The 21,776-nt window shown below is 39.2% G+C and overlaps 1 protein-coding gene across 4 annotated transcripts in view; it reads right to left on the bottom strand.

Moving 5' to 3' along the window:
• Positions 1-7,706: 7,706 nt before the first annotated feature.
• Positions 7,707-21,776, bottom strand: part of LOC132992780 (neurexin-3a) — a 78,131-nt gene continuing 64,061 nt past the window's right edge. For 2 of the 4 annotated variants that reach the window (XM_061062286.1, XM_061062284.1), the window contains 3 exons: positions 20,919-21,226; positions 19,576-19,666; positions 7,707-9,533 (listed from right to left, as the gene is read on the bottom strand). In XM_061062286.1, the coding sequence (XP_060918269.1) occupies positions 9,229-9,533; positions 19,576-19,666; positions 20,919-21,226 (704 nt within the window). In that variant the 3' untranslated portion in view covers positions 7,707-9,228. Of the gene's footprint in view, positions 9,534-9,760; positions 10,157-12,805; positions 13,336-19,575; positions 19,667-20,918; positions 21,227-21,776 lie in introns of those variants that run through there. The other 2 variants (XR_009676378.1, XM_061062283.1) reach the window with 2 other exon arrangements.

Raw genomic sequence — 21,776 nt, 5'->3', positions numbered from 1 at the left:
AATTTGGAACACTGCCGGCCGCGAATTACCTGCACGCCAAAACTTAAAACAAAGGAAGATTGTTGCAGGAAACAGGAGGTGAGCTTGGGTCTCCGAGCACTTGAAGTCAGCGCGTGGAAAGAGATAGAACGAGGGGAGTCTCAGAGTTTTGTCACCTGGCTGCCTTCCTGTGGGGTCTCCCTCAGGTTCCGGTCCCCCCTTTACGTCACACGTAGGTGTGAAGTACCGCAGGGGATTCTGGGATAAAGAGTCCTTTTAGGCCTCTTTGTGCTCTCAGTAAATAACTCAAAGGCCCAAGTCCATGGTTTGACTGTCCTAAGCCTGCGTGGCCCAACACTGACGGTATCAAGCTGTAATCCACCTGAAAAGCAAGGGTAACTACCTGCTGCACTACTAATCTGACAGTTGATCTTTTGCTATCTTCTAGTGCTGTGAAGTCTTGTACCAGCCTTGACACTGAGCTTGCCACAGGTACACTGTCAGTTACCTCTGGTAACTGCGTTGATAACTCCACGTTTTTCACCCTGCTGCTTTGGGATCCTGTTTCATCCTGCATGTGATCAGACACTGACTCAGTGACTGAAGTTGGGTTCTTTGTGACCTCTAACTGAGTTGGTGTTACTGAATTTCTTTTTTTTAAACAGGAAGTGTTGCTTTTAGTTTCCGTGGAATCAGAAGCAGACTGCAACTCAGTCATTGAAGGTACACTCTTAGTGACCATGAATAACTGTGATGATGAAACTGACTTTCTTTTTTCCAAAGGGGGTGACTCTGTGTCCCTTTCGTTTTCTTCGAGATCAGAGTCTGACTCTGATTCCCCTAAAGTACGCCCCTCTGTGATAATTCTGCTCTCTTTCTGTTCTGGAACATTTCTGGAGCATGCTGTGATTTCTAGAGGTTCAACTATGATAGACCTTGATAGCAACATTTTGTCACATAAAGCGGGCATCCATTGGCTACTGCTGGCGCTGTCCTTGTCTGGAAGACATCTGGAGCGCCCTCTGGAGGGGCCTCTGGAGCGCCCTCTAGTTTCTAGAGGTTGAACTTTGATGGCCCTGGGCAACTTTGTGTCTGTTGAAGTGGGCTTCCCACTGTCACTGCTGGTGCTGTCCTCGTCTGAAAGATAGCTGAGATGCACTCTAGTTTCTAGAGGTTCAACTTTGATGGCTCTGGGCAAGTTTTTGAACGATAATCTGGGCTTCCCACTGTCACTGCTGGTGCTGTCCTCGTCTGAAAGATAGCTGAAGCGCGCTCTAGTTTCTAGAGGTTCAACTTTGATGGCCCTGGACAACTTTGTGTCTGTTGAAGTGGGTGTCCCGCTGTCACTGCTGGTGCTGTCCTTGTCTAGACAACATTTGGACTTTTTCCTTGATTTAGGACGTTCAACATTGTTGACCCTAGAAAACTTTGACTCATCTGACCTGTCTAGACGACTGGGTATCAGAGGCTCAGCTGCCAAAAGTTCTCTAAACAGTGCATCACCCTATCACTATGGTTGCCAGCCTGAAACTGCTGCCACCATCTCATCATTCCTAGGAAACTCCACACTTTGCTAAGTATTTCACTATAGATGATGGGAGGTGGCTGGGAAGGAGACGCTAACTTGTTTTTTGCTGGTTCTTGGAATATCTCTGATATCTTCATTCCATTTGTGATATGGTCCAAGAGGAGTTCACTCAGTTCTCTGGTAAATAATTTGACGTCATTGGTTGAAAGATTATTTGCTCCATTGAACAATTTAGCCTCTTTGTCATCCATTGCCACAAACAAAGAGTCAACACTGGCAGACAATAAAAGCATTGACCGATCGCTTTCGTCTTTGTAGATGGGGCAGCATTTGGTCTTCAGCTGTGCCAAAATACGCTGTATCGATATTTTGGCAAAGCTCACTTTGGAGAATCTCATACTCGTTGCTTTTCATCACACCGGATCTCACAGGTGTTGTAAGATTACTGAACTCTTTACTTATGATCTCCTGGATTGCTTTCGCTGTTGAAATAGAGTGGTTTTCTGATCCTTCAGAAGATTTGGAGGTTTGTGACTTGTATAACATGTATTTTGACTGATAGCTGTTACTGCTGTCAGCCACCTCCGACTGTTGTCTGTCATCTGTCCCTTCTTGTTTGCAGAGGGTCTTCCAGCTTGACCACCTCTCTGTTCCAGGTCTGCATAAACTTTGGATCTTTTCCAGAAATGCTTTTAATAAATGAGAAGCATGATGAACCATATTATTCAGCTTATAAGGAGGAGTGATGCGAGGATTCATCTCCTTCAGTTCCACACTGTCTGCATTAGCTATAATGGTGGAGTTCACACTTTTTGTCACCTCTTTCACTATCAAACTTTTCAAGCTTTTTGAACTGGCACAATCAGCTATGTCACTGACAGTAAAAACTGTAGCAAAGCCTTGTGTAATTGTGTCACCAAGCCTGGCCTCAACATGCTCCTCGGACATGGTAACATTCAAGCTGTTAAAATTTGCCAAAAAGGATCTTGTTACAAATGTAATTATGTCCATCAGCAGTTCTGCCAACAACACTTTTGTGTTATCATCAGGGGTGCCCTTTTTCAACAAATCCCACTGTTCTTGTGTGGTCCTTTCATAAAAGGATTCAATCATTGGGATTATATGAGACACAGTAATCTTCTGTATCTTATCTTCCTTTGAATGCTCCTTTCCGTCCATGTTGATCAATGTATTATTTTGTTAAGAGTGATGGTATTTTAAGCTAGGTTAAAAGGACATAAATAAAAGGACAACATTAGTGCTAAGCCCCGCCCCCAAACACATGTAAAATGTGATTTAAAGCTACAGTTCATAACATTATGTCTTAAATATTTTGTTTTTTAATTTAAAATATATATATATATATATATTAATAATGGTGTTTGTTATAGTCTGTGAGGAGAATATTGTGTTTGTAGTGTAAACTGTGGCTGGTTCCATGTTCAAGTTGCCTTCTGCCCCTTAAACAGAACAAAGGAACTGTAGTTCAGCAACTGTTGCTAGGTTATTGACGGAACACTTTGTTGTTTCTAAACAGTCAGAGGAAGTTTTCAAATCAACTCTGCACGTCTTAAATACCTCTGCAACAAACTAAAAAGAAAGAATTACCATGAGAACTTAGTCCTTTTTCCAGTATTGTGAGCTGTGAACTTGTGTGCTGGCCAAGACAGGCAAACAGCAAACCCTGTTTAACCCCTTTTAACACAATCCCTTAAAATAATGTACTATGTTTTGCATAATTTAAGTTTGACCTTTAATGGTTTGAATACATTTAAATTACCTACTTCGTCACTTCTTTGGCATGTCATTGTCTGTTTGGAGATCAGATGCTGCTTCTGCTTGTGCAAGCTTGTGTCGAACATCTCCATATGTGTCTTCAAAATACACACACAAACACAAAAAGGACACGGTTAAAGCTCATCTAAATCTCACACATCTGACTTATCCCCCTAAAGATTTTAAAGGTTTTCTTACCTGCATTTCCAATTACATGAACAGGGTATGTCCTCCATGTATCCCTGCATTTGTGATATTAAGACAGAGGCCTAAGGGCCGAAAACACTCCATCTTGTTCTCATCAGTAAACCAAGTTGCAGGGATAATGTCCACTAGAGTCCTCCCTTCGCTTGAAACTTCATCTCTGAACTCCACAATAACGAAGAGGGGCTTGCTGCAAAGTTCATATGGGGTCCATCACTGGTCATGTAACTGAGGAAAAGCAACATTACCTTCTCACTGAGGAAGCAGTATGAGTTTTTTTGGTTAGGTCAGTCACAGCCACATCATGAAGTTGGTCCCAACACAAGATGAATCAATAGGGTAATTGTAAAAGCATTGTTGTCTCTCATAGAACTGACACAGTGTACATAGCTCCTGATAACAACTCTACAATATTCCTCACAACAGCAACTCTGCTCTCAACATCAAAACAGTTATTGCCTTGAGAGTATGAAATAATAGTTCCCTCATGTTATCAAGAGTGGTCGTTTTTTCATTTAATCACCGTACAACTTGTTGAACAGGATTTTGGGGCCTTCTCACCAGCCGCTTTAATGTGCCCAGATAAATTTTGAAAGGGAAACACAAAACATTGTCTAGGGCACAAAACGTTCTTGCATCTTCAGCCAGATGTATGAGATCCATATATCTTAAGAAAGTTCTTCTCATAACATTTCAATAATTTGTCTACATAGTCACAGTAGCAGTTACCTTCAATGAATATTTAAAACACAAACCACATGCAGCATTTTTTAAAGGAATTAGCAAGGGACCCTTAATGTTGCGTATTTAAAATAGTTGCTTTTGGAATGACAGTTAGACCCTTTGATGTGAGTAGATGCACAGGCGCTGCAGGAACGTGCTTGAGTCGAGGAGCGATGTGCGTTCTGGCACACCATTATACTGTTGTGAAAGTGGCTTTTGGTTAGACAACACTTAGTTAACGGTTAGTGAGCTAGCATCAGTAGCTCATAGCATGTATGAGCATGTAGTCCAAACAGGTAAAAATTGTTGATAAAAGTAATGGGAAAAGATCGTCTTAACCATATATTAGATTAGATACATTTTATTATAAGACAACAATTAACTAAATTGAATACATTTCAGGTACTTACTTGATAGTGGCTTGTACCGCAGCTCCTGAAAAGATGGCGGCCAAGATCTGTCCTCAATTTGAGAGTGCGTGACATAGAGCGTCATGACGTGATAATGTGGACGCATGCGTATTAAGTAAAACATTTTTTTTAAGTTGAAGTTGTTGTTACTCATATTCCTTCATTGTAGTTGGCAAGAAGTTTACCCAATATTATTTCACTAGTTCAGCTGACTAAAAGCCTGTATCATTTTCTATCAGTGCAGAAGGGTATGTCTATATCATTCATACCCTGATTTATAAAACATTTTCTTCCTAGAAACATGACGAAAACATTTTTTTTTTATGGCTTTTGACAATATTTTCTGAGTCATGAAATTGTAAAAGGAGATATCCCAATTTACCTTATGTAAAAAAAAATGTAATCTAATATAGCAACAAAATAAAAAAAAACTTTGAAATTTGCAAATTAGTGCATATTTAATGTCTTATATTCAGCCCACATGGGCTTTCCATGTGGGATTCATGGTACTGAAACCATATGGATCCCATATAGTGCTACCGAGTTCCAACCCATGCCCACTTAGTCCACATATATCCATTATGGGGCCCATGTAGTCAGCCCACATGGGCTTTCCATGTGGGACCCATGTTACTGAACCCATATGGGGCCCACAAAATTTGCCTAGTTCCAGCCCATACCCCCTCGGTACCCATGAAGCCCACTTTAACCCAGGTAGGGCCTGCATGGACATGTTGGGTAAGATACAAAAGAGAGGCAAAATTCTATTCTTAATCCCTGTTTCCGCTTTAACCTTTTTACCAGCTGCTGAATGTGAGGTGTAAAAGAGAGAGACTCATCAATTAATATACCAAGATACCGTATCAAAAAAGACTCAATTTGATACCATGAGAGTGGGAGATCAAAAGGAGGTTAGATGGTTTAGATTTTGCATTAGAAAGCATCATGACTTTGGTTTTGTCTGCGTTTAAAACAAGTTTTAAATCATACAAATGTTGTTGAACAGTGTACATAGCAAGTTGTAACTGTGAGAGAGCTTGGTCTGGAGTGGGTGCTGAGCAGTACATCACAATGTCATCAGCGTAAAAATGATTAATTTAAATCATTTATTTGCTATTTCTTACTTGAAGGAGCAATATGGTCGTGGAGCTCATTACAAAAAAGTCGAGGCTCTTTATGTCAGGTAGAATCAGTTATATCTTAACTAGTTCACTTGCCCACTTCCGTTACTGCAACACCTGAAGAAGAAGTGAGCTGCCATTTCACATCCTTACCTGATGGGCCTCAGAATCACACATGCCACAAAAGCAGCTAAGAATGTTTTTACTTATTGTGTTTTTACTCTGGTTTAGATTTATTTCTTGCTTGGTCAGTTAAAAAATTACATTTCTAAAGCTTCTTGCCTTATATTTAAATTTCTATCTCTTTCTATCCCACTCTCACCATTATACGAACCTTAGATTACAAGAAACAGAAGCCAACTGTTTTTCCAGTATCTGGATTCATCAAAAGTTGGGTGTAGATAGCATTTCCATTATGGTGACCCTGCCATGACGCCTTTTCAGAAACTACTTGGTGAAGTCAATAAGGCTATATTCATGTCTATTACAGTCTATGGATTATATATAAGAAATTAATATGATATCAATCATTTATTTGTGGACTACACTAAGTTTTGTTTGGTTGTTGTTTTTTTGCCAGAATTGACTCTTGGGTAGGAGTAGTGTTGTAGTCAAGACCACACTTAACAGAGACCAAGATATGCTCGAGGCTGGAGTGCTCCGACACCAAAATCAGACCAAGACAATTAGGGATCGAGACAGAGCTAAGACCAAGACAGAGCGAGACATATCTGAGTCTGAGACCGACACAAGGCCGAGTAAAAACACTTTCGATTCTGAGACGAGACCTTAAAAAAGTGGTCTCGAGACCAGTCTTGAGGCCAAGACCTATTTCAAGTAGAACAACACTAAGTAAGAGGATGGTTTGGCTGTGTGTCTCTATTCTTATTGAAAAGGCCATTTTACCAACTTGTCAATCACAGGTAACATTCCCTAAAGCACAGACTTCTTTATTGTCTATCTCACTCTAATTGGGACCATTATTTACAACATGAACATCATGCTGTGTTGAAGACTTGAAACTAGAGATTGAGAAAACAAACTCATTAGGAAAGTGTTCACTGAGGTGCAGTGAGAAGTAGGCTCACCACCAAAACCACGACTACCAAATTGGCTTTACATCAAATATGAACAGAATGCATTTCTTTTATACAGCATAATCCAAAGTGCTCTTTTACGAGCCCCAACACCCAGCTTCTCACTATTAAACAAAGATTGCTGGAGCTATGAAGCTGCCTCATTTTTATTTTTTCCCCTTCAAGTGTCAGTGATCATGTGACAAAGTGGTTCAGTAATCCATTCCTCCATGATTTTGCAATTTCAGCCATTTTGTCTCCTGTTTCAGTCTGTGAATTTTTACACATTTATTTGGCACCCTGACGCAAAAGAAATAGCCAGAGTGATGTCAGAAGACAAACAGAGATAATGGATGGCTTTCATTGGGGTGTCTGTCCCAGTTGCTCCCAGTAGACGTGTATTATGCTGCTCAAAACAAGATTCAAAACATTAAAAACTTATCAGGCATTTTAGGCCACAACAGTCAGTAAAATCCTGGAAGGACTTAGAAATGTGTGAGCATTTGGTGATTTGATTTATCCAAGGAGTACAGTATTATTTCAGAGGAAAAAAAAAAGATGTTTTATTTGTTATCAAACTGATGATAAAAAAAAAAGATTATGAAAAGTAACATTGATATAACACAAAAATGTGAATCTCAGGCAAGAATAAGACTGCACACCTCCGCACGTTTGAACGACAATGGCAGTTAATGAAAACATAAATAAAGAGCAAAATATCATAAAAATGTTATCTCATGATAAAACTGTGATAAAGGATAATTTGAGGTGACCAGATCCACTTGATATAATATATGTCTCTTTCAACTGTGAACTCCCATCCACTGTAGCCTCTTTTACTTTATATCTTTGTCATAACTCTGACTTTATTCTCTTTCAAAAAAATAAATGACACTTGTGTAACCCAGAACACAAAAGCCATGATACAGAAAGAAGGGCACCTTGTATTTGCTGGACAACTGCAAGTAGTTAAATATTCATGCAACTTTAGAAACATCTCTGGTTAGATCTCTAGGCTAACAATACATCTTTATTCTTTATGAAATATCAATATGATTCTCCACATTCTGATTAAAGTTTTTCTCCATGTAAATTAACAGTTAATAGATTTCTGTCATGAAATACGCTGATAAACCATATGTTCAGTCTGTACAATAGAGGTACTAAAAATTACAACTGTCATGGTATATGTACAATTTCCTACCTACAAAGTACAACAGCTAGCATGTAATAAAATATGTAAACAAATTTGTTGTTTTTTTGACACAGTTGACTGTGACAGCAGATAGAATTCACACTTTCAACATTTGATTTATTTCCGTGTACACATTTGTTAACAGTGTTGTAGTACTGCATTTGTCCTCCTCCTGACACCTTCATAGAAAAGAGAACGAGAGGCAATGAACCAACATACAGTTTTTCAAAAAAGATAAAACCACAACTGGCTGTGCATCAATAATAGACCATTTCTTAAAGAGATTTGTTTTTTTCCATAGTTAACTTTTTTGAGGGGTTCAACCCAGAGGGGGGGGGGGGAGGGGGGGGGGGGGGGCTAAGTTCTGATCTGAAGATGACGAACTGTTTGGCATTAAATGGTCCCAGTTGAACAATGCATACTGGACTTTTACAGTACCGTACTTTACTGCAGAATCAGGATGGCATGCATCTTACAATCAGTCGCTCTTTAACCAAGAGAAACGGCAACTTGTTTCCACAAAGTGAGTCCCTCTATCCTTCCGACGATGACAGTAGTTGTGGTGAATCAGACTCCAGAGAGGACAGATTCTGTGAGATCTGCCCCACAGCAATTTTTCTGCTGACTTGGTATCATTTTATACACAGATATAGTTTTCTTTACTTGCTGTTCTTTTTTTCAGTTTTTTCAGTTTTGCTTTAAGCAAAAAAAAAAGTTAGACACCACACTTGTATTATGTATAAACCATAAAAATGTGTCATATTCGGATACAACAAGAGTCCTTTTTTTAGTTTTACAATGATGGTGTGCCTGACCCCCTCTTGTTAAGCACTACATGTTGCTTACATGCTGAAAATGTAGAAGATTATGAGCCTTTTGTAATTAACAATTTTACAAAAAAGTTTTTCGTTTGATGCCAAGGATCACATAGCTCTAAAAGTCACTTAGGAGATGATGTAGCTGTGAAATATTTTCTATACTGATAACGTCTCTGACCAGATAGAAGAGTAAGGTCTCTAAAGTTGCTATTTAGCCTTCTCTTTATGCTTACAATAGTAAGTGTGCTTTATATTACAGTACATATCATCAGTTCAACTACTCAGCACAGTATAGGATTATTCAAGTTCCACGTAATACCATCATTTGTCATAGCTCCTCACAAGGAAAGTGATAAGTAAGTGTTCTCTTTAGCGCTTTCTTCATGAAAGTCTCACAGTCACACGTAATACTCCTTATCCTTATTTTTCTGTTTCTTGTTGCTGCCTTTCAAGTTCTGCTGTTTGTCCTTCATGACTGCGCCATTGCTCTGCACGGCTGAGTTGGTTATGTAGTTCCTGCTTTCGTCCACCTGGTAGGAGCCTTCATCCCTGTTCCTGTACTTATACATGGCATACAGGAGGATGAGGATGCACAGGGCAGCGGCCGCCACTATTCCGATGACCATCCCGGTGGTGCTGCTAGATTCACGGACCACTTCCGAGGGCCCTGGGACTCGCCTGACGCCCGGCTCTGTGGGGAGTGCTGTGGGTATATTACGGAACATTGGGGAGGTTATTAATGGGCCCCTCTGCTTGGTGCTGTCTACCTCAAAGGATGTGGGCAATGGAAGCAACACTAGGTCGGGCTGGGGTTTTTTTAGCTCGCGGTTATTCATTTTGCCAGCATTGTGGAGGGTTGCGGTGGAGGCAGAGGTGGCGGTGGTGCGGCTCTGGTCGGCGGTTAGTGGTACGGCGGTAGTGGTAGTCCTACCGCGTCTGGAGACTGAAGGTTTGTTTGGTCTAAAAGTCTTGGGTGCGTGAGCTTTGTAGCCACCTTCAAAGCCTGACGTGGACAAGGTCTTATCTGTTACCAAGGAGAAGGTCGTGTAAAAATCTTCATCATCGGTAGGGGGGGCAGGTTAGACTTGAACGCTTCGCCAGAGCCATACCCCGATATCACCAAGCCATCATCATCACAATCATCGCTGCCTCGGTCCGACAAGCAAGGTACCCCCGCCTCAGTGGCCTTGGACAGGGACTCTTTGGTGGTCTCAATAATGGTGAGGAGTGGGTGGTGGGTTGAGGGAGTGGGAATGAAGGGTGCACGAGGAGCTACAGAGGGGTGCGCTAATGGATCCTCAAGTATTGGGATGACTAACTCAGCTCCTGAGGTTTGAAACAGACACAGAGTCATGTTAGAGTAAAGCAGGGAGACTTTTAAAAGTTACTAAACTTCATTTATTGGAAATGAAAAACAAACAAACAGGCATCGACTATTTAAAGAAAAAAATTGGCTTTTCAAATTTAAAAATAAAAATATATAGTGCTGTAGCTGGTCAACAAACATTTCTTTGGTACAGAGCTCTTTGGGAAGTCAGAGATTTTTATTGTAGAGTTAAGTTTCAGTAAGAGGCTCAAGGCAACGAGCTAAATGAAAAAATGTTGAATTTCTAAGCTCTTATAGACAAATGAGTAAAACCATTTTTCAATGAGAAGTGATTTCTTGTAACTTAGAAGACCGCTTCATATTTGGGATAATTTGTCAATACAATTATAAAGCACGCAAATACTTATACAGAGGAAATGTTCAAACCATAAGTGGTGAACTTAAGGAAAAAAATTACACATCGTGATTGATCTAATTTGCACAAATTAGTTGGCTAGTTTAAACTCACTGTATGAAAAGTTTGTTCAAATTTCATGAATGAAGCCCAATGGCTGTTCGTGCATTCATAGGAAGGTCAAGATAGAAAAAAATAAAAGGAGTGTAGAATTAATTTCTTTCAGAAGAAACTGAAATGGTATATTATCAATTCCTTGTTTCACTCTTCTTCTTTATTGGCCTCTCTTTCTGGACTTCAACATGCTGTTTCTTGGCAAGATTAAAAAAAGGTCTGTATTGTATGTTCCTTGTTTTGTTCTTAAATTGCCAGCGATTCTTTCCAAAGATTCTGTAGCCAAGAGAAAACTGATAAACTATAACTTTAATTATACGTGCATACAACATCAATGGCAGAAAAATCCCCTGAATGTTCACTCTTTGTGATATATTGGCCTACATCCAATATTTAGTAAAAGCTTCACTTTTTAGTTGGAGAATAATGCTCCATCCTCAAACACTTAAACTAGCATACTTTGATATAAACTACATTCTGATTGAGGTAGCTCTGAAAGATAAAACAGAGACTCTATCCAAACTCCAAATAATGACTAATCATCTTTCTTTCTTACTTTTGACTTACCAATTGTAAAGAGTAGTGTTCATTTCTACACCATAATAAGCATGACAAAACCTCTGATGATTATTTAACATTTACCCATGGGGCTTGCTAAAAAAAATCATTGCTGACAATGAAGTTAGTAAAAATGCATCTCACAGTACCAAGAGCAATTTAAGCCAGCCTCCTTGGTTATAAATAAATGCTTTATTTTCAAGACTATCGTTAAAGTTTGATTCACCTGTAGAAAAGTTTTGTCAAGCAAGTATCATTGGAGTGAACATTCAAAGAGCCATTGACATAAAAATGAAATCAAGCAGCTGCATACTCAACTCTTAAAGCACATTCTCAGATTAAAATCACATTAAGATTACAGTCAGCATAAACACACACGTTTGCAGGCGCACAACCACAGATCAAACAAAGGCAAGTTTATCAGACATTTCAGTAGAATTTTATTAAAACTCATTCAGGTCATTTCAGCTTGATATGAGATGCAGTTTGTGAACTCTAAAATAAAGGGCTATAGTCTGGGTTGATAAGAGTAGTAGTGGTTGCTTAAGAGAACTGGTTCAGCCACTACATGGTTTTTGAAAACATTCTGGTAACTCCTCCGAGGTTACTGGCATGGAACTAATTTCTTTACTTTCTATAAACGTGCTGCAGTTTCCTATTCTACAAACTCATCCTTATATTACAGTTAATCTCAAGACACACAACCACATCTGTTGGGAATCTTCATACTGGCTGAACTGGTTCAGATAGCACTGGTTCCACCCAACCTAAAAAGCCATGTCATTTTTTCTAATAAGCTCCATGAGCAGAAATGTGGTAGAACTAGGATAAATATTGGAGATGCTATTCAAAAATTGTAGAGAAGTTAGAACGCGCAAAGGTTTACCGACTGATGCAGATCTGGCTACACACTGAAACTTCCCTTTCCGCAACAAGGCAACCTCTGTCAGTATCAACTCTAGAGAGGAGGGGGCGGGGGAAAGACAGCTGGCTCTAATGTTTTTTCAGTACCCATTTTAAACACTATACCTGTTAGAGTTACATATTGCTCCTTTAAGTGTGGGTGTTTGTTTGACACTAAACCCTACGTTGAACTAACTTCAAGTTGTGTCATTGTTGGGTTGCACCAGTTGCCGTGTTCATCTTAACTTGAAAAGCATAACGTCCAAACTAACACAAAAACACTGTCGCAGATATGACGGTTTCCCTCCCCCCCTCAGTTGGTATAACACACCTAAGTGTGAGTGTAAACTCCACCGTAAAATAGAACCATAGGTGACATTTGGATGTGCACATACAGTAGCTGGTGCAACCTGGTACTGGTCATTAGGAACCAAGGGACCAGGATAATATTGGGGTTGCTTGGCAACAGCACAGTTTCAGTGAAGTTGTGGCACTACAGTAGTTGACTTGGTGGAGCAAAAAAATACTTCTCTGTTGTGGATAATTCCTTTTTTCTACCATTTGCCTCATGTGTAACTGTTGTATAAAAGCAATGTTCCCCCACTCAGAGTTTACAAACTGCATCTTTCTAAATAAACCATTCAACAAGAGAAAGAGACACATGCCGTTGTCAACTTACATCAACAAATTGCCCGCATGATTTAGGCATGAAGAAAAGAATTTACAAAGGAAAAGTTGTGTAAGAATGTTGGATAGCCGCTAGGTACCGTTGAAGATCATTTTTATTCATTGTAGTGTTCTATCTTAAAACACGACGGTACAGGGAGGCAACAACACATACATCCACACCACATAACATAAAAAATAAAACACCATAATTCTGTTTTTTTATGTTTTGGTTTTTTCCTGGTAAATAGTTTGTTTTTACAAAAATGTGTATCTACATTTTTTCCATTGCAATAGACTTCAATAGTATCTAAAATCTATTCATGTTACAGTTTTTGCTTAAATTGTCATTTGTTCTTTAGTGTAGAATGGATGATGACTTTATATTTCAATAGCTCTAAAGACAAGGGAGAAGGTGAAGAAGGGGTGGGACCTATGAACATACTACATAGGAAATGAGGGTGATGAGGGTGATAGTGTAAGTCAGTTGCCATGTCCATGTAAAGGCAGTACGAAGCGGTCGGGCGGCATTAGAGCTTTTGGCTGTAAGGAAGGGATGGGGATATACAAACAATGAGCAATATACATGCCCATCTACAGAAAAGAACAGAAGAACTCTAACACTGACAAGTCTGACAAACCCTAAACTGCAACTTCTTAGCCATGCAATTCATTTGTTTTTTGTCTTAAAGTCAAAATGTTATTCTGCAAAGATTTATTTTGATTTAAAAAAATCTGAAAAATGGAAGATATATGAGAGAAGTGGATCTGGAACTGCTTCAACTACTAATTTTGTGGGCTTTGGCATACATCTACAAAGAGCATGGAGTTGAGTGGACTGTGCAACTGTTGAGGTTTTGATTTTCTCTCTTATTTTTAATGCAATATTTTATCAGGAAAGCTTATCGTAGGATATAAAAAAAACACACAAGTTAGTCACTAAAGTAGTTCCAAATCCAAAAGAGTCAAATTATATAAAAAAATATATCCCACTGCGTTCTAAATATTATCTGATTGACAAAAAAACAAACCAAACATACTTAATAAGCCAAAAACCATAATCAGAACCAAAATGCCAGTGATCAATTGGATAAATGCAAAAAAATATGACCAGTCAAAACTACCCAAATGAAAAAATGTTACGATGAAAGAACAAAGCCATTTAAAAATTTTGCACACACTACAACCAGATGCACACAATAGAAAACAGACACTGTTGAGAGGGGCACTCGGCTGCAGGACGAGCTCCTCTCTCAGGTGTTTCTGATGGCAAATCTATCAGTAATGTTAGTCTTAAAACATGAACCGGCGGTGCAGTCTGGGTGTACATCGGAGAGAGACGGTACTGGCTGACAATGGGTTATTTTAATACTTATTTTTTGGTTTCGTTTTAGTCATACTGCAGGATGTTGATGCATGCTCAAAGTAAGTTGCATTTAGGGAAAGTAGAAAAGAACCAACACAGCAAACTGGGGTGGGGCGGGTAAGACTGACCAATGTTAGAAAAAAGAAAACAAAGATGGCCACCGTGTCCCAATCCCAATACTTGATTTGTTAATACTGCAGTTTGTCCCAAGCAAGAAACAACATGTGATACTCATGATACAACATGTGCCGACTGAAGCTAAGTTAAAGATCTACAGCCAATTCTCTTCTTCTTCGACGTGTCTGAGTAAACACATTTTGTCACTTTTCCAGTGTGACTTCACCCATTTTGTTTTTATCCTCCAACCCCAACCCCCCAACAGATAAAAATAGATGGTAATAACTAAAATTAACTAAAACAACCTGGTCAAAATTTGTGTATAGTATGCAATTGGGACACAGCTCACTTTGAACTAATAGAAGTGAGGAGGAGGAAACAAACAAAGACACAAAACAAGAATGAATCAAAAGTATTTGTCATGTTCTTTATGTGAAATGCAGATTTTTTGGGGGGATTCAAGAGTCAAAAGATGAGCTTGAAGCTGATATCCATAACATTGAGTAAAGTGAAAATCAAACTGAAAATATAAATGTGTTGTACATAATGTCTCAGGTGTTTTCTGGAGAAAGAAGTGACCATATTTGGGTGGCACTAGAGGGAAGCAAATGACGTCATGGGATAACAAAAATGCTAGCTATATTAGCAACATGCATCCTCAATTCAATACAGTTGATAATAACTGGTATGCTTATGTTGCAGCTGAGTGTCTTTTGTAAAATGACATTTTAAAGGTTGACATGGAAGCGACTTTTCAATCACTTGGTAGCCCATCCAAAGTGTGGCCTTCTTAAATGGCGGACGAGGAACCAAACCCTTTTCTTGCATGGTTTATCTCGTGCATCTTGACTCACTTTTTGAGGGTACTATTTCTAGGTTTTTCCTAGAACGGCTGCTTATGCAATGGACAGGATTCCTTTGCATTAATTTTGTGTTTTCGTTGCAGAAGTTCTTCAACTAAAGTCAAACACAAAGCATTCAGTGCAACTTTTGTAGCCTAGCAGCATTAAAGGCTGTGGAGCTGCACCCTGCTTGCAGTAAAGTTTTCAGACCAGAAAATTGGCTTAATTGTTTGTACAGTCTAAGATTTTGGTGACGAGAGAGAGAGTTTGCTAACATTGCTATGGCTGTATAAATATGAAGAAACAGGTGTTACACCCATTGTAGACGGTCATGACTCACAGAGTTATTTTCAGAGGATATACTTGATTTCTTTTATGTGAAAAATCGCATATAAAGCCTTTAAAGGTAGACATCAGTGCTTCTGAAACTGTGTGTGACATTAAAGGGTTCAGGCGTGTGAATGAAAAGATGGCCTGGGCCCCCCTTTAAATCTGATTGGCCAAAACCAGGGAGGTGTGAGTATTATTTTGAGAATCACTGGCTCAAATGTATCATTCAAGCAAAATCTAACCAGTGTGAAAGTGTGAAATATCCTCAGGATTGGATTGAGAAAAACAAAACATAAAAACAATTTGTATTATAACTGCCAATTTAAAAGAATATAAACCTTTATTCCCTGAAAATGTTACAGATACCAGCTTTAAACCCACTACGACTTTGACTTATGATTCTATACTTTGCCTAATGCAACCCACATGGTTTTTCCATGTAGGAAAAATATAATCGGAGAGAAATTCCATAAGATGGCACATGCCTGACCAATCTACACTACCAACGAAAGGAGACCAGTGGTTGTCGAGGTCAGAAAAATTATTTCAACCTATTTAACATTTTTCAGTTTAAATATACCAATACAAAAGTTCCTACCCTACAATTGTTCGTAAGGACAAATAAGATCCAAAATCTGGTCTATAAGGAAACTTGTATGGCAGTTTAATTAATTGGGAAATGTTAGGTTAGATTATAATTTGGTAAGAGGGAGGCTAATTTTCCTATAGACTCTAGTACAATCAGACTTCTACTTGCAACCAGTGGAAGTTGCCCCTGCTGGCCATGAGAAAGAATGCAGGTAAGGCACTACCACACTGGTTTCAATTTTGTAACTAAGAGACTAAGCTGCCGCATTCTACGAATATGTTTTAACATTTCTTTGGTAATTCACTGAGGTTGAAAATCTTCCTTTCGTTGTGTCACGAGAGCCTAGAAAGTGTAACTAGTTAACCAGATGGAATGAATTTAATTATTTGGGACCGATATCATATTGTATGGGTCAGAATATCCATAGTCTCCAGAAAAATGTGCTCGAACACTTAACAGTTCAGCGTATTTAGGAACCCTATGTATGTTGCCATCTTATGAATTCAGTTGAAAGGGGGAAAAGAACACGACAGATTTACAACAGAGAAAAGAATCACTCGATAACTTCTCCATACAACAGCCACCCTGACACAATAAGACAGTGTGGGGGTAAGTTAGACGACACTGGATGACGCTGCAACCGCAAGAATGGTTTTACAACTCAAACACAAATGCTGACCAAGCAACCAGGTTAGTCTAAGGATGGGAAGCTTGGAGTCAAGGATCAATTCAAAAGCATGCCAAGAATGATCGAAGGGCACCCTGAAGAGAATGATTGGAAGATTTTGGTACCAATGATGGCTTAAGAGAAAAAATAAAGTGGAAAATAGGAATTGAGGCAAAAGAAATATCTCATTTGCACCTAAATAAGTACCGGGTGCAGTTTAAATATAGGTTTGCATCACAGGGCTGGATGGTAGGAGGGTTTAGGAAGGAGAGGGACTAATAATTTAGAGGGGTAGCATGTTTTGGACACAACTACCAAACTTTCCCTGTTCAGGGCAAGAAAATATTTATTTTGCCTTTTGTATTTTCTTTGTAAAAATATAGATGTTTTCACTAAAAGCTGCATGGTACCTCAAGATAAAAGTGGAAACAATTATCACCCACCAAAACGTCATGCCACACATGATTAGGCCAAAATACAAAAATGCGTTTCTTTGGAATAATTGGTGAATTAGACGAAATTGATGTCTCAGAAACAAAATAAAAAAAAAAAAAAGACAAAACCAAGCATTGACTCTTCAAATGAAACAACAGAAGGAAATCTCAAATCAAAGCATGCCACTGTCAACGTCAAATTAATGTTAGGGTTAGAATGGTGTGAATTTCTGTGTAAACACATGATTGGATGACTGGGGCCCTGTCTTTGTCTTTCTTCACAAATCCCCATGAATATCAGGCTAAACAGCACAGCTCTGAACCCATTTACACCACAACCTTTCCACATAGTCTTTGAAAAAAAATGGGAATGTCCTTAAAGACAGAGAGAATACTGTTGGTCAGCAGAACAGCTATAAAACCCTTCACATTCTCGCTGCTGAATGATAACTTTTCTTTGGTGCAATCAACTCAAATATTGTCTAACCTTTTTTCCAGTTGGAACAGAAATATGTGAATTAATTCCAAACCAGAATCTTTTTCCAAAACCTTGTAATGAGTTGTTGGTTGCTATGCCTCACCAATTCAGTCGTGTTGGTGCCTGTTCTAAACTGGTTGGTTTTACAGCTTTGCTCACATCTAAGGATGGCTTTCTATTCTCCCACATGTACTTTGTTAAGGCATTGTTTCCATAATGTAATCACCAACCATCATGTAAGGTGTTGTTTAGAGCTTATGATCATTTCACCTATTTTGTATTTTGCAGAATAGATCCACAATATTTAAGATGGAAATTTCCATACTGTGGCCAATAGTGCAGTTAAAGGCAGGGTTGGTATTTTTTGAAAACTAGCATGATTTTGAAGGTAGCACTCCCTCAGTGCTTCATCTACACCCACCCACCTCCCATATGTGCTCCCTCAAAAGCCACGCCCCCTCACTTAAATGCACAAGCGCTGTTTGCTCCAGAAGCGAACCTCAGCTCAGCGCTTGCATTGTGTAGAAACTACGTCGTCTCGTGTCTCATTCAGCCGTAAGTAAACTCACAGTATAAACTCTGTCATCGGTGACGCGCTTTGAGTGTGTGCTAGAGCACACAAGAGGTAGAGAACGAGCAGGGAGACAGGGAGGCTGTGATGGATTTTTTTCGGTCTTTTTTCAGAGCACATGAGTTATTAATTTCTGTCAGGACCTAAAGACAATTTCAAGCAAAATCTTAAAAAGTGGATCTGGAGAAAATGACCAACCCTGCCTTTAAGAGGAGGAATTATTATTGTTTTCAGATCAAGTATTTTGAGAAATTTTGTCAATTTTGATCCTTTTCTGGATACATTGTAATAAAAATGTCCTATATTCTGTTTAAAGTTGAGACTGTGACATTTCTGTGGTAACCAGTTTTGTTTTTACAGAAACTGGACAACTTGAATTATGTCCAACATGAATGGAAGGATATCGTTAATTAAATGAAATGAGCCTTTTTTCAGATTATGCTGCATTTTGTGAAAGTGTATTCTTAAATACTTAAACGTGTTTTAATTAAAATCCATATATGTCTTTTCAGGATGTGACAACTTGGCTGCTATTTCCTTCTGAAAATGTGTTCTGCGTTGGTTATAAATGGAAATTCCCACTTTTTTTCAAACCGATTCTTTAGGTTATCACAATTCTTAAACATTTTTTTAGATTTTTTTTCATATTTAGATACAAAAAAGACAGAATAACAAATACACCTAAAAGCAAAAGGTATGACCCAAAAAATGAAAAACCTGTACACAGAAATTCAATGATATCTGTTCTCTATCACGTTTCCAATGCAAGCCTCTAATGATGAAAAATCACAAATGAAAAACCATAAAGAAACACATCGAAGTGGTCTAGCCAACTCGTTGAGTTTTAGCAGAAACAAAATTATAATTAAAAAAAAAAGTCCAAATGTTTTGTTTCAAAATGAAAATCAGTAAAGCAGTGAATGGCAGGAGCAGTGAACCCAAACACGATGTCATACATTTTGCAGCATCAGTGCAGAAAACTTGGTTCACCATCATACAAATTTTGCACATAATGATAGCATGTATTAACCCTTATTATTCCCCTCAGCAGGCAAAGTTTGTATGTGTACTGGTGACCATGTTAACCACTTTAAAAAGACCCCATGTGCAAGTGTAGCTTGTGTTATTGATGGTGCTCTGTGTTAGCATCATACTGAATTAGCTGTCCGTGTATCTGATGTACCATTTCCACTACTTCAATTTGCATTTTCAGGTTTAACAGTCAATGTTTTCAAGGACTGGGTTATGTGTAGTGCAGCCTACCATGATAACTGTCTGAATGAAGTTACACTTGTTCTAACCATGGGGCTGTGATGCTCTGAGGATGCCTTGGATCCTCGGGTGCAGATGAGCGATGAGTGAGAGAAAGCAAGCAAATGCTAAACTAACCTAGCCCACCTGCATGGCTCGTTTCACACTCCTCCAGGTCTTCATCATCACTCGAACACTCTGCAGACGACACGATTTCATCCACCGAATGCTTTGTGGGCAGGTTGTTGGTCATCAGAGTTCCCAGCCGCAGCAGAGAAACCAAAACACAAACAAATACGATGTGCAAAGATAAGGAAAAAAGAGACAGAACAGGTCAATGCTACAAGAAACTTAAAGCAGATACTCTAAAATCCCATTGTCTGTATCACGTGTAAATCGATTTCACTACCAAGCATCTCTTTCATTATTGCTGTGAAAAAGAAAGAAAATTAAGAGGAATGTTATGAGTAAGTATAAACGAGATGAACGCTGGTCGGAGGGGCCACCAGCAAACTATTGCCTCAGGTCCCAACTGGCCCTAGAATCGCCATTGGGGAGCCATAGAGTTCTTTTAGATGAAAACATTGTTTGCTGGGAACATTTTACTCAAACCATCAGTTCTACATGCAGCTGACAGGTTTGTGACGATTAACCAATCTCAACCCAGGTGAACACTAGAAGGAGAATTTGGTTCAATGTGTCAAACAGGAGTTCTCAGCACCACCATCAAAACAAGAAACTAGACACCGCTGTTCCTTCTCTTTAGTAGAAATCCAGAGATTTCTAAAACAAGTGCCGCCTACCCCCAAGGTGCATTGATGAAGTTTTAACAGCACATGGTGACCATAAAATGTATAAAAAGACGGACAACACAACACCTCCCTCAAAGTGAAGCCAAAACATTTGGAGCTGGGGTCAAACTATAACATTTAAAAAAAATAGATGGCAAATAATTGTTTCTCATACCTGCTCTCGGCCATGATCACTGAGTGTATAGGTGTTCAAGTGTTTATTATCTGAGAAGGTATTTTTAAATTACTTGTGTGATGCCTCTAAAAAGGTGTACTATGCTATGATTGACAGCTCTGTTGACAAATTCAGCTCCTGTGGCGCTCTGTGTACCGGATTATCAGAGTAACATCTGATAATGTGACAAACACTATCACAAATTTTCCATAAATGTGAGTGTTTGCTTCAAACTGACACAAGAATCAGTTCTGCTGTGGATTACACCCACCTCAAGGATCTTTGACCTAAGTTATCGGGAAGTCGAATGTGTGTTTTGGTTTGAGGAAGGGGTGAGATGTCAATACCAAGGATTCTTCCAACTAATCCCTAATGCAGACTATGGCTCCAAAATAGAAATTTGTCAGCACGTCTTACAAGTGTATTTTGGCTTCACTTTTGTACAATGTTATATTGGCTTAATTTATCATTTCCAGTTTCTAAAGAAATGGTGGTGATGGTGAATGTATCCTTACCTGTACAGTTGAGGATGACCTGTGTTTCCGTGTGGTTGTGGTGGACATCATGGTAGTCGTCTCTATAAAGGTAGTGGACATCTCTGGAGACATGGCTGTAGACCTGGCTGAGCCTCCTCCAGTGGGCACGTCACCTACCAACCTCACACTGCCGTTAATCTTGATGTTGGGGTTTCCCTCGGCAGCCATGTTCAACACCTTGAGGCCGTTGTAGTAAAGGCCCGACAGCTGACCCTGAAAGGGCCGGCCGCGATCACTACCTCCAATTACGACTGTTGCCTGGGTGTTGAAAATTGTAAGCTGTCGTCCTGGAGGAGACAGCCAGTTTTAGAACATTTTCCACACACATTAAAAAAACGACATTATACAATTCAAGAGCCACTAAGCAGGACAAAAGACGTCATTTGTTGGTGCTGCAACGACCAGCACAAGTCACAGGCAAAAAGGAGCTGAGCTGAGGCGACTTTAAGCCTCCTGGCAAACAGTTATAACAAGCCAACCTGTCAGTCAACTCAGCCACGCCCCAAAATTACTCAACTTTAAGAATAACTCTTCCAAGTAAGAAAAAGCCCTTCCTCCTACAGTTTAACCAATAAAATCAATGAGCTATTGATGCCAAATTATTTTTTGTACCAGGCTGTACCCATGTTTACTTCTGCTTTGGGTATTTTAATGTGAGTTAATGGGGATTCCTTGGCTTCAGCCGCTGGCCTCAAGTGGGCACATGTGGAACTGCAGGTTTTTTGCACTTCCATGTTGGCTTCATTCACAGACACAGTCTGTGTGCCTCACACTTTGTTCTGGTCGTTGCACTTGCATGATTAAAATAGGATCCCTATGTGAATATGCAAAGCAATA

This window comes from Labrus mixtus, chromosome 18 (genome assembly GCF_963584025.1).
Source record: "Labrus mixtus chromosome 18, fLabMix1.1, whole genome shotgun sequence".
NCBI classification, from domain to species: Eukaryota; Metazoa; Chordata; class Actinopteri; order Labriformes; family Labridae; genus Labrus; species Labrus mixtus.
This window is presented reverse-complemented; position numbering and strand designations above follow the sequence as displayed.